The sequence below is a fragment of the Bos taurus genome, chromosome 23 (genome assembly GCF_002263795.3).
Source record: "Bos taurus isolate L1 Dominette 01449 registration number 42190680 breed Hereford chromosome 23, ARS-UCD2.0, whole genome shotgun sequence".
In the NCBI taxonomy this organism is placed as follows: domain Eukaryota; kingdom Metazoa; phylum Chordata; class Mammalia; order Artiodactyla; family Bovidae; genus Bos; species Bos taurus.
The window spans coordinates 19469401-19486476 of NC_037350.1; the positions used below are offsets into that span (position 1 = coordinate 19469401).

Below are 17076 nucleotides of genomic sequence, written 5' to 3' on the forward strand. Positions count from 1 at the left end.
GTTTAAATTTTTTCCCCTAATTTATCTATTTTACTTACTTTCTGTTCTGGATGAAAAACAGAACATATGGTCATGCAGACAGTGGTTAAAAATGTTTGAAATTGTGCCTCTCCTATTTTCCAGACTATGATCCTATTCTCACTATCACAAACAGAACAAAGAGATGCTTCCCCACTGTTAGGTGGCCCCGGGCTCACACCGAAATCCATTAAGGATTTCAAAGGAAACCCACAAGCTTGGGTTTGATCACGGTCCTTTTGTGATTGCACTGTTCCCACCATGCTTGTTTCAAGAGCCTCTTTAGAACTCTGGGGAGCAGGACTTGTCCCTCTCTGGAAGAGAGTCACTGGTGTTTCTTTCTTCAAGAACAAGGTGACGTTTTGTCCCTTTCTGTCTGAGGCAAGACCTGTGTCCTCCCTCTCCCATTTACCCTCCATGAAAGGGTCTAAATAACACGGTGTTGCCTTCCATCGGCAGCTACACGTGTCAAAGCTTCCACAAGCCAGCTGGTTTGCCAGTGATCCTGGACCCGAGGGCCATCTGATTCCAGACCCCTGCTCTGAAACGCTCTTTCTTTAGACTGACTCTTCCTCAGCATCCTTGGATTTCTGCATCCCTTCTCAGTCACTCAGCTGGACCAATTTAGCACCATTAGTCACTCCTCGGAAGGAAGCAAAACTCCATTCCTTTGATCATTTGAGTTGCTTTGCTCGCATTCTAATTTATGTCTCTACTCCTGGAACTAAGGTAGTCATCCTTAACGTGGAATGACTTATAATTTGTTACTGAAATGATTCTGCCTAAGGATTAAAAATGAATTTTACGAAATCTTTTTTTTTTTCTAAATGGAAATGCTAAAAGTCCTCTTGGTGGAGAAAACATTAATTTAGTGCTGCCTGACTCAGTCTGGCTAAAGCCATAAAACAGCAACAGTTTGCCAGCGAAGAAATTATCTCTGTGGGTGGGGGGAGGGGTGGGCAGTGGTGGGTAATAGGTCTCATTCATTCATTCATTCAGTATTTATAGAGCATCTACTATGTGCAAACTGCTATCAGGCACTGGGAATACCAAAATGAATAAAACATGCATTCTCCCCTCAAAAAAGCAGGGGAGACAGAAAGATGAACAATAGAAAATTACCAGAAGGGGAAGTGAGCATTAGTGGAAAGTGGCAGGAAACCGAAGTAGTTCCCGGCCATGGCACCTGGTTGGGGAGGGGGCAGAGGTGTGGGTCGGGGGACTCGGTGTGTGGTCCTGCTCTCTCATCACTGCAGCTGAAACGGCGGCCAGAGGCCCAGGCTTCTACTAGAATCTGTGTGAGATTTTCAGTTCAGTTGTTGGATATAAATCGGTTATCTGTGTGGAGTGTAGAAGCCTTAAGGACACGGGAAAAGGACATGTGGATAACGAAATGAAGAGAAACAACCTTAAACTGCTGACAAACAATGGAGAAAAAGAGAAAGAGAAGACACCCAAACTGCAGCTGTTCTATGGGACATGGTGTCAGTCAACTGTAAAGAGCAGGAGACCCTCCTTATTCACTCTTGCACACACAGCACACAGGCCTTCATTTACACACTTACCAGGCTCTGGGTCAGCCTTTCTGGAAGTTACAATGGTGTTAGAGGTGACTGTCAATGCAGATTTGGGCTAAATGTTCTGGCTGTTTCAGAGCAGACAGCCCACCCAGGCAGCCAGGATCCTCAGTAGAGGCCATTGGATCGGGCCAAGTGGTGGTCAGAAGAGCCAGGGACATCTGTCTCTGCCTCCAACCAGCTGTGTCACCTTGGGCAAAGGCACTCACCCCTCTACTGCTCAGTGGTCTGATCTGCAAAATGGGGATATTAACAGAGCCTATGTCTGTGTTGACTGCACAGCAGGGTACTTCAAAGCTGGTAGATTTACTTAGTGAAGTAAATTTAAGACTCTTGAGAGTCCCTTGGATAGCAAGGAGATCCACCCAGTCCATCCTAAAGGAAATCAACCCTGAATATTCATTGGAAGGACTGATGCCGAAGCTGAAGCTCCAACACTTTGGCCACCTGATGCAAAAAGTGGACTCATTGGGAAAGATATGATGCTGGGAAAGATTGAAGGCAGGAGGAGAAGGGAACGACAGAGGATGAGATGGTTGGATGGCATCACCGGCTCAATGGACATGAGTCTGAGCAAATTCCAGGAGATAGTGAAGGACATGGAAGCCTTGTGTGCTGTAGGCCATGGGGTTGCAAAGAGTCGGAAACGACTGAGCGACTGAACAACAACAATCAAAGGGAAGGTGACAGTCACAGGTTAAGCCATAAAATTAAGGCAAAAGGCAAGCATTTTTAACACTATTGATAAATTATTCACAATTCTAAAAAGAAGCCCTCTTTTTTTCTGTCTCTTTAAGGTCATTTTCCTCCTACTTCCTTGCTCCTCTGTACCAGTTTCTGTGAGCATCCTTTCTGAGGCCTGATCCCACTGCCTCCACTCCTGCCTCTCTCAGTCCCAGGTTACACTGGTCCCTGGCCATGGCCTCAGACCAGGGACTCAGCTCCACGAGCCAGTGAGGTGGTCTGAGACTTGCCCTTGTCTTTCTTTTGCATCATGCTCTGTGAACATTAACTATAAATCAATTTTCTTTATGGCCCTAGATTAGAAATGATTTGAATTTACTGGATTACAGGCTCCAAGTGAGAGGACCTGAGGCCAGCTGGGATCTGAACGTCTGACTTAGCCTGGGCCTCCTTTATAGAGAGTGAAATAGGAAGAGTACTGCCGTGGGGCCCTGGTCCCGTCACTGGCGAGTCATTCCTGCTTCCCTCTCGGGGCCTCAGGTTCCCCTCCTGTGAAACACAAGTTGGCAGTGACCCCCTAGGTCCTCTAAGTGTGCGCAGTTGCTCAGCCATGTCCATCTCTTTGTCTCCCCATGGACTGTAGCCTGCCAGGCTCCTCTGGCCATGGGATTCTCCAGACAAGAAGGCTGTAGTGAGTTGCCATTTCCTTCTCCAGGGGATCTTCCTGACCCAGGGATCGAACCTGCATCTCTTGAGTCTCCTGCATTGGCAGGCAGATTCTTTACCACCAACCCTACCTGGGAATCCCTAGCCCCTCTAGCCAAGACCTCAGTGATTCTATGTAGAGCTCTGTTTGCTAACATTCAAAACAGCTGCACAAGATGTTCAACTGTGTTCTTGTTAAAATCTTGGCAGTCAAACCAGCAGCGTGAAGGACAGCAGCTTCCATGGTCCTGCTTTTAAAGTGATCTGAGTGGGACTTCCCTGGTGGTCCAGTGATTAAGAATCCACCTGCCAATGCAGGGGACCTGGGTTCGAGTCCTAGTCCGGGAAGATCCCACATGCTGAGAGAAACTAAGCTCCTGTGCCACAACTACTGAGCCTGTGCTCCAGAGCCCAGGGCTGCAGCTGCTGAAGCCGAGTACCCTAGAGCCCGTGCTCCACAACAAGAGGAGGCACCGCAATGAGAAGCCTGCACGCCGCGACTAGAGAGTAGTCCCCACTGCTGCTAGAGAAAGCCCGTGTGCAGCAATGAAGACCCAGCACGGCCAAAAATAATAAATAAATAAAATTAAATTGAAAAATAAAGTATCCTGAAATGACTGGGGGAAATGGGTCACAGGCTTGACTTCAGCAGACCTGATTTATTTCACATACTCTACAACATCTGCACATAACACACACACGGCTCTCTTGGGAGAGAGTCATGGGATGGGAGTGCATATGCTTGGAATTCCTGTATGTGGACCAGACTTTCAAGGAAATCACATTCCACAGACATCTCCCTTATGATTACTTCTTTTATCAGCCTATCTTGGTGGTTGGGTACCTCCTGCTTCTCAGTAGTTGAAACCAATAGCTATTTTAAAGGCTCCGAGAAGCTGAATGACTAGACAGTGATTACAAAGAAACTCCCCAAAGACACTGCTGTTGAAAGTGCTGTAATCTAACTTTAAGGACACACATGGGACAGCCAGTAATTCTCTGGCAGGGAGTAATTAGTCATCACATCAGCCTCATATCAATCTGAAGACCCAGTAGAATGATCAGCTTTTCCTGAATTGCCTGGGAATGTCTTGGTTTTAACATCACAAGTTCCCAGGAATCCCCTAAGTCTGAGGGCACCAAGACAGTGGGTCACCCTCATACTCAGGATTCTTAAATTACAGTGTATGCAACAATCAATTTTTTTAAAGTGAAAGTGAAAGTCAAGTTAGTCATGTCTGACTCTTTGAAACCCCAGGACTGTAACCTCCTTGGCTCCTCTATCCATGGGATTTTCCAGGGAAGAATACTGGAGTAGGTAGCCATTCCCTTCTCCAGGGGATCTTCCTGATCCACAGATCAAACTCTAGTCTCCGGCATTGCAGGCAGACTCTACCGTCTGAGCCACCATGAAAACCCACATATGTTATTAAAACTTGAGATTTCTGGGGTGAGAGATACTAATGCCAAATGTTTTCCTTATCTAAGAAATACTGATAAGAACTTATAAATTTATCATCCCTGGCATTTAGCTACCAATGGTTCTTAAACTCATCTGCACATCAGAATCACCTGGGGAGATTTTTTTAAAAAGTACTGATGCTTGATTTGATCCAAATCAATTAAATTAGAATTTCTGGGGTGTGCACTCAGCCCCCTTTCACACTGTGGGAACCACCAGTACAGAGAGCAGGCACAGTGACTATTATTTACTTTCAGATCTTCAGTGCTTAAAAGCTCAGCTGCCAGAGGTTGTGGCCCACCCATTACCACCATTTCCCCTCTTGCTGTAATATAGGAAAACTACTTTGGAGTACAAGGTGGCACCATCAGCTGAAACTGAGGACAGTATCAATTCTAGCTATAAAAACATAAGCTTTTGGACAAGTGTGTAAGAAATACATACAAGAATATTAACTACAGCTTGGATTGTAATGGCAAGAAACTGGAAACCATCTGATCAGCCATCAGTAGGAGAGTGGATGAATGCCTAGTGGCTGTGGACTTGCCCAGTGGAATACTGCGCCACAGTGAAAATGAGAGCATCCAAGCTCCAGGTACCAACATTGGAACAAAATGACCATAGATTTTTTCTAAAGTTAGAGGCTAATGTGACTGGCTTCCCTGGGGGTCTTAGAGGTGTCACTTTGCAGGGAGATTGCTTTGTAGCCAAGGATTTCTGGGCATACTGTGGCAGCAGTAAAACAAGGTTGCACAGTCTAGAAGCCTTGTGCCAGCTGGTAGAACTCATTTTGCCTGTTTTGCAACCTTAAAATATCTGCATTGCAATCGAGAAGCTGGGACTGACATTTTAGGGCCAGTTCCTGAATTGCTTTTGAACAGGTACAAAGTCTGATGCTGCGTTTTCATTCATCATCCCTCTGGCTGTCTACGTACAGAGATAAATTCATTAGAAATGCAGATGTTGGACTTCCCTGGTGGCTCAGCGGTAAAGAATCTGCCTGCCAATGCAGGAGACACACGGGTTCAATCCCTGGTCCTGGAAGATCCCACATGCTGAGAAGCAACTGAGCCTGTGTGCCACAGCTATTGAGCGTGTGCTCCAGAGCCCGGGAATCGCAACTTCTGAGCCCACGTGCTGAAACCCTTGCACCCTAGAGCCTGTGTTCTGCAACAAGAGAAGCCACTGAAAGGAGAAGCCCTCCCACTGCAACTGGAGAGTAGCCTTGCTTCACCACAACTACAAAAAAGCCCGCAAAGCAACAAAGAACCAGCACAGCCAAAAATAGATATATAAATTCACATTTTTAAAAAAAATATGAGAAAAAAAGAAATGCAGATGTTACAAAGAACCCAGGATTTTAGGATGGTTCATCTTGTTTGACTTTTCTAAGCGGCTGCCAAATGTTTATTTCCAGAAAGGGCCCCAGAGCTTACCTGGTCCTAGTTTGGCCACGGCATAGAGGAGGTCATAGTTAAGGACTGGTGTGGCATCGCTGATGGGCTGCCAGCCGACGGGCGGAGAGGCAGGGGGTGAGATGAGGAACTGTTTGGCAGGCTGTGGTGGAGCCAAATGCAGTTTGTCTCCGTCTGTCTCTGGAGTCTGAACCTTTCAAACATGAGAGAAATGAAGGCACATTATTTTGGCCTCGGATATGCCGTGCTTTTCCACTGAGATGCAGAGCCTGGCCTTTAGCCTGTGACAAATGAACCAATGAACCAGGCTGCAATAATAATGACTACTGACCACTCAGTTATCTTACTTGATTCTTAAAACAGTGGATCTCAGCCTTAAACTGCATAAGAATGACCTGGGAAGCTTACTAAGACAGAGTGCTGACCCCCACTCCTGGAGTTTCTGAGTCAGTTGATGGGGTCAGGGCCAGAGAACCCGCACTGCTGACAAATTCCCAGGTGATGCTGATGCTGCTGGTCTCCAGACCTTTCCTTTCCTTCCCTTCTTTCTCTCTCCTCTGTGTCCCTCCCCTCCTTCCCATCCTTCCTTCATATCCTCTTTCTTTCTATCTATTTCTCTCCCTTCCTCTCTCTTTCTCTTTTAATTGAGGTGATATTCACATAACTTGAAATTAAGCCATTTTAAATTGAACCATTTTGGTGGCATTTAGTCTACGCTCAGTGCTGTGCAATCACCACTCCTATCGAGATTCAAAGTATTTTTATTACTCCAGAGGAAACCCTGGACCCATTAAACAGTTACTACCATTTCTGTCTCCAGTAGCTGTGATGAGCCCATTCTTATTACAAGTATTAGCTGGTCTTTATTGGGCATTTATTTACCAAATGCTAAGCACTTTAACACATAATAAGTCATTTAATCCTCATGATAGTGTAAGAAGTATGTCATCATCCCCATTTTGCAGATGGGGAAACTGAGGCCCAGTGAGGTTATATAACTTGCCTAGATTAGAACCCAGGCTGTCGTGGGCACTCAGAGCCTGTTTTCTAAACCACTATGCTGTCCCAGCCTGGGAATCATGATATAAATTTATTTTTAGTGAACTAATCATAGTCTACAAAGCAATCTGAAAGTAGCAAGGGCCTCATTTACATTTTGAAAAGGTAAAAAGACAATGTAGGGCAGATGGAATAACTCTGGAAAAGAATAATCTTACCTGGGCAAAGTAGAGTTTTAACTTTTTCCCTCTGAACTGGGTTTCATGAAGCTCTATCCTGGCTCGGGCTGCAGATTTGGGATTGCTGAAGTTTATTCGGACACGTCTGAAACTCTTAAACAGCTGGAACGTCACACAGTCATCGTAAGTCCGGAACAGACCCTCAAATTTCTCCTGATAAAAACAAACACAGAGAAAAATCCATTGATCACATATCTGGTACAATGCCAGATCTGACAAAAACAAATGAGCAAGTAAATAAAGAGGCTCTTCCTAATATAAAAGTCAAACAGAACACTGCAACGTATTTTTTTCACCTGTTGATCTGTTACCAGGTGTTAAACATGCCTGTGGATGTTAAACATCCACATGTTAAACATGTGGATTCTGTCGTAGAGTTCATAATCTGGGTCCAGGGATTCATAGGAAATAAGTGAATGGAGTTGGAAATGCATGACAAACTGACAATTATGTTGAGTGTTTCAACACAGATGTGTCTGTTTCTGGGATGGGTATCATAACCGTCAAAGGTTCTCAAAGGAGTCCACTATCTCCAAAATACTAGATCTATTGAGTGAAGCGTGTGGTCGACATTGCTAGTGATCGTCAAGTTTGAGGACACTGTTCTTGCCTAAAAATATAAGAGTTCTGCTACTGCTGCTGCTGCTAAGTCGCTTCAGTCGTGTCTGACTCTATGCGACCCCATAGACGGCAGCCCACCAGGCTCCCCCATCCCTGGGATTCTCCAGGCAAGAACACTGGAGTGGGTTGCCATTTCCTTCTCCAATGCATGAAAGTGAAAAGTGAAAGTGAAGTCGCTCAGTCGTGTCCGACTCTTAGCGACCCCATGGACTGCAGCCTACTGGGCTCCTCCGCCCATGGGATTTTCCAGGCAAGAGTACTGGAGTGGGGTGCCATTGCCTTCTCCAATATAAGAGCTCACATGACCCCAAACACTAACACTTTTCTACTAGTCAGGCAGTGCCATGTGATTAGTTCTGGCCAATGAAATGGGTACAGAGGCAGGAAAGCCCTTTAGAAAATTTGCAGCCTTTTTCCTGAAGATGCCACGTGCTCCAGACGGTAGGAGAGTCAGAATAGGATTCTCCTCAGCCCGGGTTCCTGAGTGGCTCTGTGGGGCAGAAACACCTTCTTCCCAAATCCCACCCCACATAGCTGACTTTGCCTCAACAAAGGAAATGAACTCTCTACTGTATTAAACTGAGATTTGTGAATTAGTTTATTCCTGCAGAACCACCAAGCCTATCACAAAGCAATAATTTAAAATTTTTGGTTTGATACAAACTTCAACTGAACAAATATCTATTCAATGCTTACTTTGTACAAAGGATAGTCTCTGAGTTTTAGGAGGATACAGAAGTGAGAATCATTTTGTTCCAACTCTCAGTGATCTAATAATCTAGGTGACAGGCAGGCAGACACAAATAAGAGAACACCCATAAGACATAAAAGGAAAACTAAAAAAAAAATATATGAACACCATCTATCTGGTTCCTCTTAGCTTCAAAAAAAAGATTATTATGAGAAACAAAAACAGTGCATGTTAAGATACTCTGTGTTCTTAATGGAGAAATAGCCACTAAGGAAATAACTTCTATTTTAAAGAATGGTTGATTCTTTCATTTCTACAGTAAAGGATATTTTGTCATAAGGGTGAGTTCAAGTAGGAATGAAGATGCGTTAAAGATTAATACGGCAAGATTCACTGCATTTGGATTTGTAAGGGACCTAAGAGATAATTAACTCAGCCCTTCCCTTCTCAACTCCATCATTTTACAAATCAGGACCCTGAGGTGTGAAGAGATGAGGACCTGCCCACGGTCACACAGGCTGTTGCTGGCAGAGCCAGAACCAGAATACAGAGATGCTTTCAATTACATCAGTAATTACCCTGCTAAATTCCTGCATTAATAAAAGCAAGAGATGGAGAGCAATAAGCTACCCCAGGCTCTTGTGTGACCACATCGAAGAGAATCGACAAGGTGATGTAAGGTGAGAGAACCACTGCCCTCTGAAGCTGCATGCGAAGAGAGACTCGGATGTCTGGCAAGGTCTTCCTGCCTCTTGCACAACCAAGTGAACTGGTCTCAGACCCTCAAGACCAAGGCTTGTGATCCTTCCAAAGGCTGCTGCCCATTTCTGAGATTCTCCATTGTGTTGCCAACCATGAGTGCATTTGTGCTAAGTCGCTTCAGTTGTCTGTCTCTTTGTGACCCTGTAGACTGTAGCTCACCAGGCTCCTGTGTCCATGGATTTTCCAGGCAAGAACACTAGAGTGGGTTGCCATGCTCTCCTCCTGGGGATCTTCCCAACCCAGGGATTGAACCTGTGTCTCCCGTGACTCCTGCACTGCAGGTGGATTCTTTATCACTGAGTCGTGGGGGAAGCCCATGGCCCACCACAGGTCCTTTCATTTTGACTCATGTCTATATAGTTGTTCTCTTTTTTTGTATGCGTGTATTAGCTTTTTGTTTGTTTGTTTGTTTAGATATAAGGATGTTTGTTGAAACACGGCCATGGCAATTTTTTTAAAAAAAGAATTTGAATGTCATGAATGGGGAAACTTTATTTTAAAATATTGTTTTCACATTATTTAAATTGAATAAAAGAGTTTTTACATTCTGTCGTGCTTTACAATTTTCAGAAGTTTCACACAGATGATTTCATGTAACGCCATTATACTCCTTTTCAAAACAACTTTATTTTTTTTTCCAGTCTCATGACATTTGTGGAGATATTTGAGGGGTTCTCTCTTCCCTTTTCAGGCTCTGTTCTTACTCTTCTTTCTCTAGCAAGAACAAAACGGAAATCTTTCCTTGTTTGTTCCTTGGGTAGTTTTTATTCTCCAATCTCAACCCTTGGGATGAGCCAACTCCCAGGCTGGGGGGCCTCAGTCACGAGTCCCAGGGGGCTTTCTTTTGATTTATTTATTTATAAAGTCTTTAAAAATTTTATTGACTTATTTATTGACTGTGCTGTATCTTCATTGCTGTGCAGGCTTTTCTCTAGTTGCAGCGAGCAGGGGCTACTCTATAATTGCAGTGCTCAGGCTTCTTATTGCAGTGGCTTCTCCTGTTGGTGAGCACGGGCTTGGCTCAGTCAGTTTCGGTTTCCGGGCTCTAGAGCACATGATCAATAGTTGTGGTGGATGGGTTTAGTTGCTCAGCAGGGTGTGGGATGTTCCTGGACCAGGCATCGAACCAGTGTCTCCTGCATTGGCAGGTGGATTCTTCACCACTGAACCAGTAGGGAAGCCTCCCCAGGGGGCTTTTTAAGGCATTTCCCCGCCCCCCCCCCCACCACCACCCAACTACTGTGTCTTCCTGAACAAGTATCCTGGTGAATAAAATGCTTTCTGGTTCCTTGCAAGAGGAAACAGTCTCACCAGGCAAAATCCAAGATGGCGGTTTGATTAATTTGAGACTTTTCAGGAAAGGAAGGAATTAAATTGAAAGCTCTTATCTCTATCTTTTAGGACAAAATCTGTAGGTCTTCTTTGTGGCTCTAGAAGTTTCTAGACTGGAAACTCCAGTCTAGGAGTTTCCTTCCTATCCTGCCCCTACCCTCACCCCCAAGCCAGGACCTCAACATAGGTGTTAAGACCAGCCTTGAAGGGAGAGGTGTTTTTTCCTTGGAGTCTAATTCTTTACTTTTTGTTTTATATATCTTTTTTATGCTTCACACCTCAGCTGTTTGGCCTCAAGAGCCTGAATTAGGAGGAAGGAATGGAGGAGGCCAGGCTTCAGGCTTAGGGCAGGGGTGACATGAATATCAGATGTTAGTGATGACTCAATTGTTTTCTCCACTACTTCTCCAAAGAGGGCTCCAGGCAGCAAGCTGGAGATGGGAGGTGACAGAAGGTTCTTTGTTATGTCTTGTTTTGGGCTTAGACCAAAAACAAAAGGAAGTCTTCCACCAGACCTGGGGTGTGTCCCAGAGCTCAGAGACCAGGGTTTTCACTGGGCCATCTGGAGCCCACTTCTACAATGATAATAATAATAAGCAACCAACATTCACTTGGCTTGTCCACTCTGCACAGGTCTTTCGAGCACTTGCAGTGTCGAGGGTGACAATTGGCCAAGCGTTGGGAATTTGCTGGTCATCTCTATTTCTCTCCACTAGTGACATGACAAGCATTTCATTTGCTAAGGCAGCAGGATGCCAGACCAAACTGGTGAGAGGCAGATCCAACTCAGTGAAGGTGCCAGGTGTATCCTTAGGCAAAGCGGTGACTTGATCAGCGCAAGTCCCAGGGGTCCTCCACCTGCTTTTACAGCAAATCGTCTATGGCTTTGATGCCCAGGTTCCCACCAGGGACACGGTAATATTTTTCTGTCCTCTGGCTGCCAGTTTCTTCCAGCCTGGTACCCCACAAACCCAATAAATTCATTTCCTCAACAGTTAATCTTGTTTTAGCCACTGGTTTGCATAAAGCTCTGTAGCAGTGATCTCAAACTCTAGTTTCTGGACTTCTTCACACACATAAATAAATGATAGAGGATCCTAAAGGACTGAGGTTTTATTTTTCAGTTTATTTTATTGAAGTATACTTGATTTACAGTGGTGTGTTAATTTTTGCTGTGCAGCAAAGTGATTCAGTTATACATATATATATATATTTATATATATATATATATACACACATTCTTATTCATATCCTTTTCCATTATGGTTTATTTAGGATATTGAATACAGTTTCCTGTGCTGTACAATAGGACCTTGTTTTGTATCCATTCTATGTATAAGAGTTTCTTGTTTGTGCTTAGTCTTTCCATCATGTCCGACTCTTTGAGACCCTATGGCAGCCCAGCAGGTTCCGCTGTCCATGGAACTTTTCAGGAAATAATCCTGGGGTCAGTTCCCATTTCCTCCTCCAGGGGATCCTCCCAACCCAGAGACTGAACTTGTGTCTCCTGGGGCTTTTGCATTGCAGGTGGATTCTTTACACATTGAGCCACCGGGGAAGCCCATATAATAGTTTGCAACCTGTTAATCCTAAACTCCCAATCCATGCCTCCCTAGTGCAGCTTAGAGCATCCTAAAACATTTTCTCAAGTCACCCATTGTATTTTCATACACCACAGAATGACTTTAAATGGACATCCCATTTCATTATTCAGATTATTTAAAAGGCATGTGCTCAAGAATCAAGACTGATAAAAATTAACAACTTTTATGGCTTCATCAAGGACATTCTGAAGTAAAATTGGTGTTTTTATTTATTGCACTCCTTTTCCTTTTTTAAATAAAAACGTTGAGTGTGTAGTTGTGAAGAATACAAATACTAATAGTATAGTTCAATGCCACTGCATTGATTCATACCAAAGTACCAGCAGTTTTATCCACATTTGCTTTTGCACCATGGGTGTAAGTGTCAACGTGGCTGAAGAAGCAAATAATGTTTTTAGTAGTATTATTATTAAAATATCAATAGTTTTGGTCTCATGGGATATGGTCTTGGGAACTCCCAGGAGTCCATAGACCACCCTTTGAGAGCTGCTATACAATAGGTCTAGTGAGACTCTTAAGGGTACATGATGGAGGTCAAAGGATGGTCTGCCTCCTTTTGAGTGATGCCCTGGGGATACGTGTTGTCAAGAGTAATCTAGGATTTGGTACAGGGAGGATGTTGAGGAGTTATTTTAGAACACAAATTGTACTCTCAGGAAAATTAACAAGGAGCTCTAGAGAAGAAAGTGAGAGAGGATAGGAGAAGGAGCTTGTAGGAAAAGAAGGACCAGGGATGAAGAGTGGAGCTGGATGGGACATGAACATGGGGGAGGATGCTGTGTCAACGGCGGGTATTCTGACTAATGTACACCCTTAGCAGGGTAGACGAGATAACCAGCAAGGAAGGGTGCGGTAGCTGGTAGGACCATGTAGGTCTGGGGTGCTTGGGGTCCAAAGAATAATTTGGTATTTTTACCCTCATCAATTTTTATCAGCTTCATTCTTTATGTAGCAAGAACTACAAGGTGCACATAAAGACATTCCAGGCAGTATGCCTGAAAGTTGTGAAAGTGACTGCTTATAGAGAATGTAGACCCACACAAACTCAGGTCTTATTTGAAAGCAAATAATTCTATGGTTTCAAATATGAACACTTTGGAATTTAAAATTTTCTACCTTTAAATGTAATTGCTTTTCTTGAGAGGTCTGGACAGTGCTGAGACAAGTGTAGATGAATTGCTACCACTGGAACCATTTATTCCTTTGCCTAGAGAATTTCACTGCAATTTTCCTTTAATCTTCTTATTTCATCTCTGTTATAATTACTCCTTTATTTATTAAGTGCGCCCTACATTATAAAAGATTCTAACATGGCTTATAAAGACATGGAAGAATGAAATAAAATGAAATGGAAATTGAATAGAGAAAAAGAAGAAAACAAGAGTAGAAAGATAAAGCCAAAAAGGAGGACTCTTCAGAAAAAGTGAAAAGCTTCTCATCTGGTCTTGATTATCTGCCATTGGGTGGGCCAACGTTTTGCCTCTGATTTTTCTCAAAGTTGACATGATATGGTCATCCTCATCAGTTATGCAATTCTCAGGGCCAATGAGGCAAAGTTGAGGCTGGCCCGAAAACCAGGCAGAAAGATCTGCCCATGGTCCTCATACAGAAGCTCTGATGATATACAGAATATCTACGTAACATCTGCTGCCCTTAGATATTATAGAACACAGACCAAGTAGCAGGCGATCTGTTAATAGTTTCCAATCAAAATGGAAGCAACAATTATTTTTTAAATCAACAGCTTTTAATAGAGTCCCCAAAGACTTAGGAAGTGATCAATAGATTCTACTTAATTATTTTGTAAACTATTAGAACGCTGAAATATTACCTTCAGTTTAATTCTAAACTGAATTAACAGACAGCCTATAGATAACTGAATAAACAGATAGCCTATAGATAAACAATATCATATAATATATCATCTTATTAAATCCTCACTAACGGCCCCTTTGTGGAAGAGTTGGAATTACTATTATCCTGAGTAACATATGAAAGCCAAAGAAGTGAATGACCTTTGCAGAATCACCTAACTAGTTAGCAAAAAACAGAGCTAGTATGCTCAAGTTGTTTATACTACAGCTATATCATGGATGATATGCAAACAAGTGAGGAGTCTGAAAAACCAGAATGAGAAAACCAGCTTTCCTTGTCCATCCAGAACAGTCTTGACCTTGAAAACATGGCTGCCAGAGAAATCCAATGATACTTCTATCTGCTTTCCAAACGATGCTTTTTATACCTTTATATAATTTTTCAATTTTCTCACTTATGATCCCTTTGGGTATAAATTATCTTCATAAGAATTCAGCTTCCCTCAAAACCACAAGGCTCTCGTCTGTCAGGTAATACCTCCCAGAAACTGCCAAAGTGAAATAATTCATTTAGGTTTATTACCTCTCAATGGATGCCCCGGATGAGCCCTGTGCAAATCCCATGTTTAAGGATCATACTGGATTTTATAGGCTGCTCAGGAGGGCCTCCTGTCAAAAGGACTGTTACTGTAAATCTTCTGTAATGCAGACTCCTTATGTGAGAGGCATAACCAGGCTTGCTTGGAGGAATTGTTTTTCATCTGGATTTTAACCTGTCAGGATTCCTTAGGCCAGGCAGACTTGTGCTAAATCATGCTTTGTTCCCTTTGTGATTCTGATATTACCAAAATAAAAAAAAAAATCACTGCAAAAGGAGGCTCTCAACCCTTCCTTGCTGATTAAAGAAGTGGACACACCTCATGTCACATAGAAGATCAAAAATAGTTCACAAAGCCTTGATCCTTTTCCAATGGAGTCCTTGTGAGAAACAAAGACCTAAAACTCAGATCCAGACTCCAAAAGGAGCTGCTCTGTCCTAAAACCTCATGGATTCATCATCTCTTTAGGCAGAATGCTTTCTGTGGCCTGTGTTGGTTCTGTTCTTTCATTCCCAACAGCAATCCTAAAGTTCACAGAGACTGGATAACACTGCCATTTGAGCATCCATTTTTACTCCTCTTTTTGTTTTTTAATTTTAAATGTGAGAGCAAGGAGATCAAGCCAGTCAGTCCTAAAAGAAATCAACCTTGAGTATTCATTGGAAGGACTGATGCTGAAGCTGAAGCTCCAATACTTTGGCCACCTGATGCGAACAGCCGACTCATCAGAAAAAAGACCCTGATGCTGGGAAAGATTGAAGGCGGGAGGAGAAGAGGGTGACAGAGCATGAGATGGTTGGATGGCATCACTGACTCAATGGACATGAGTTTAAGCAAACTCCAGGAGATAGTGAAGTACAGGGAAGCCTGGCGTGTTGCAATCCATGGGGTTGCAAAGAGTTGAACATGACTGAGAAACTGAACAACCACTTTTTAAAAAAATTTTGAGGCCACGCCACATGGCACGTGGGACCTGTTCCCTGACCAGGGATCAAACCCACATCCCTTGCACTAGAGGCCCAGGGTCTTAACTACTGGACCACCAGAGAAGTCCCTATTTGTACTCCTCTTTAGTTAAGAAAGTCTCTGTGTCTCTGCTTCCAAGCTGCCATCTATGCATTTAGAACCAGAAAAACAAAGGTCCTCAATTGCCTCCAAAACTAAGAAACTATACAAGGGCTAGAAACTGGATTGACCTTGGAACAGGGGTGAGTCTAAGTATTGTGCAGTCTGAAGTTTATACAACTTGGGAAGCCCTTTTGAAGCAAAATAATGCAAAATTAGGCACCAACTTGGAATTTGTTTTTTAGGATGAGAGCAAAAAGTAAATTCATAACCAATAACTTTTGCAAAATTTACAAACTATAGGTAACCATGGGAACAGGTTACAGGGCCCTACCAGGGACCTGGTAGAGACCCATGCAAATGAGGGCCCTAAAGCTGCAACTTCATTCATTTCCCAGGAAGTAGGACCAAGAGAATGACAAGTCTCCTGGGCCATCACCAAGTAGTCAGGAGTCTAGGTTTGCAGAACAGCTAAAACAAGTATAATGCTTATGTAACTCTGGGCTGATGACGTTCATTTCCCTAAATGTTTGAATCACCAGGATGAGAGCCAAGAAAATCGAATCTGCAAAGTTTTAGCCCATGTCTCATATTATAGATGACTGCTTTCCTGCTGCACTCGAATTCATTTGGTATATACCCAAGATGGAGACCTGAGGAGGAGGAACAAGGAAAGGGGTTGCTTAGACCCTGTCCTGCAGCTGCTCAGTAAGGGGTGGTAAGAGGGCTTCCCTGATGGTTCAGATGGTAAAGAATCTGCCTGCAATGCAGGAGACCAGGATTTGATCCCTGTGTTGGGACGATCCCCTGGAGAAGGGAATGGTTACCCACAAGAGAATGGCTACTCACTCTAGTATTCTTGCCTGCAGAAGTCCATGAACAGAGGAGCTTGACAGGCTACAGTCCATGGGATTGCAAAGAGCTGGCCACGACTGAGTGACTAACACACATAAGTGCTAGATGGGGGGACCAAGAGAGGAGCCTACAGCTGGCACTGTCTGCATGCTTAGGACCCTTGAACAGCGACTGCCCCACACCAGCTGGGTGAGTAAGACCCTCCCAGCACCTGATTGCAGGGCTTGTTCTAGTGGGTCTCACTGTCCCATCAGTGAGACCAGGGGATGACGGAGTCTGGCTGTGCCAAGCAAGATACCATTTGTGGGTGTCTGCATGCTTCCCTCCAGCCCCAGGACACGGGTAAGCCCTCCAAGGGGTCTCTGAACCCTAGCTATAGCTGTAGGGACTAGCAGGGAGGACCACCCTCACCTGTACTAGGGATGGAGAGGGAGTGGACCAGGCAAACTAGACCTCTGAGAGTCTGGTTAGGAGCACAGAGCTCTGTTCCATGCCCCAAAGTTGTTCATCTCTATTTGGTTATAAACAGGAAGGAAGCATGTGACAGTCCTTTTACAGACCCTACATTTCAGTTTACAATTTCAGTGGCTGCCTTAGTTCAGGGCATTTTCTGAGAGCTAACGACTGCTACATC

General features: G+C 43.8%; 1 protein-coding gene across 2 annotated transcripts in view; it reads right to left on the minus strand.

Moving 5' to 3' along the window:
- RCAN2 (regulator of calcineurin 2) overlaps positions 1-17076 on the minus strand; it is a 279465-nt gene that overhangs the window by 16519 nt on the left and 245870 nt on the right. For both annotated transcript variants that reach the window (NM_001314032.1, NM_001015632.2), the window contains 2 exon segments: positions 5883-6054; positions 7079-7252. In NM_001314032.1, coding sequence (NP_001300961.1) covers positions 5883-6054; positions 7079-7252 — 346 coding nt within the window.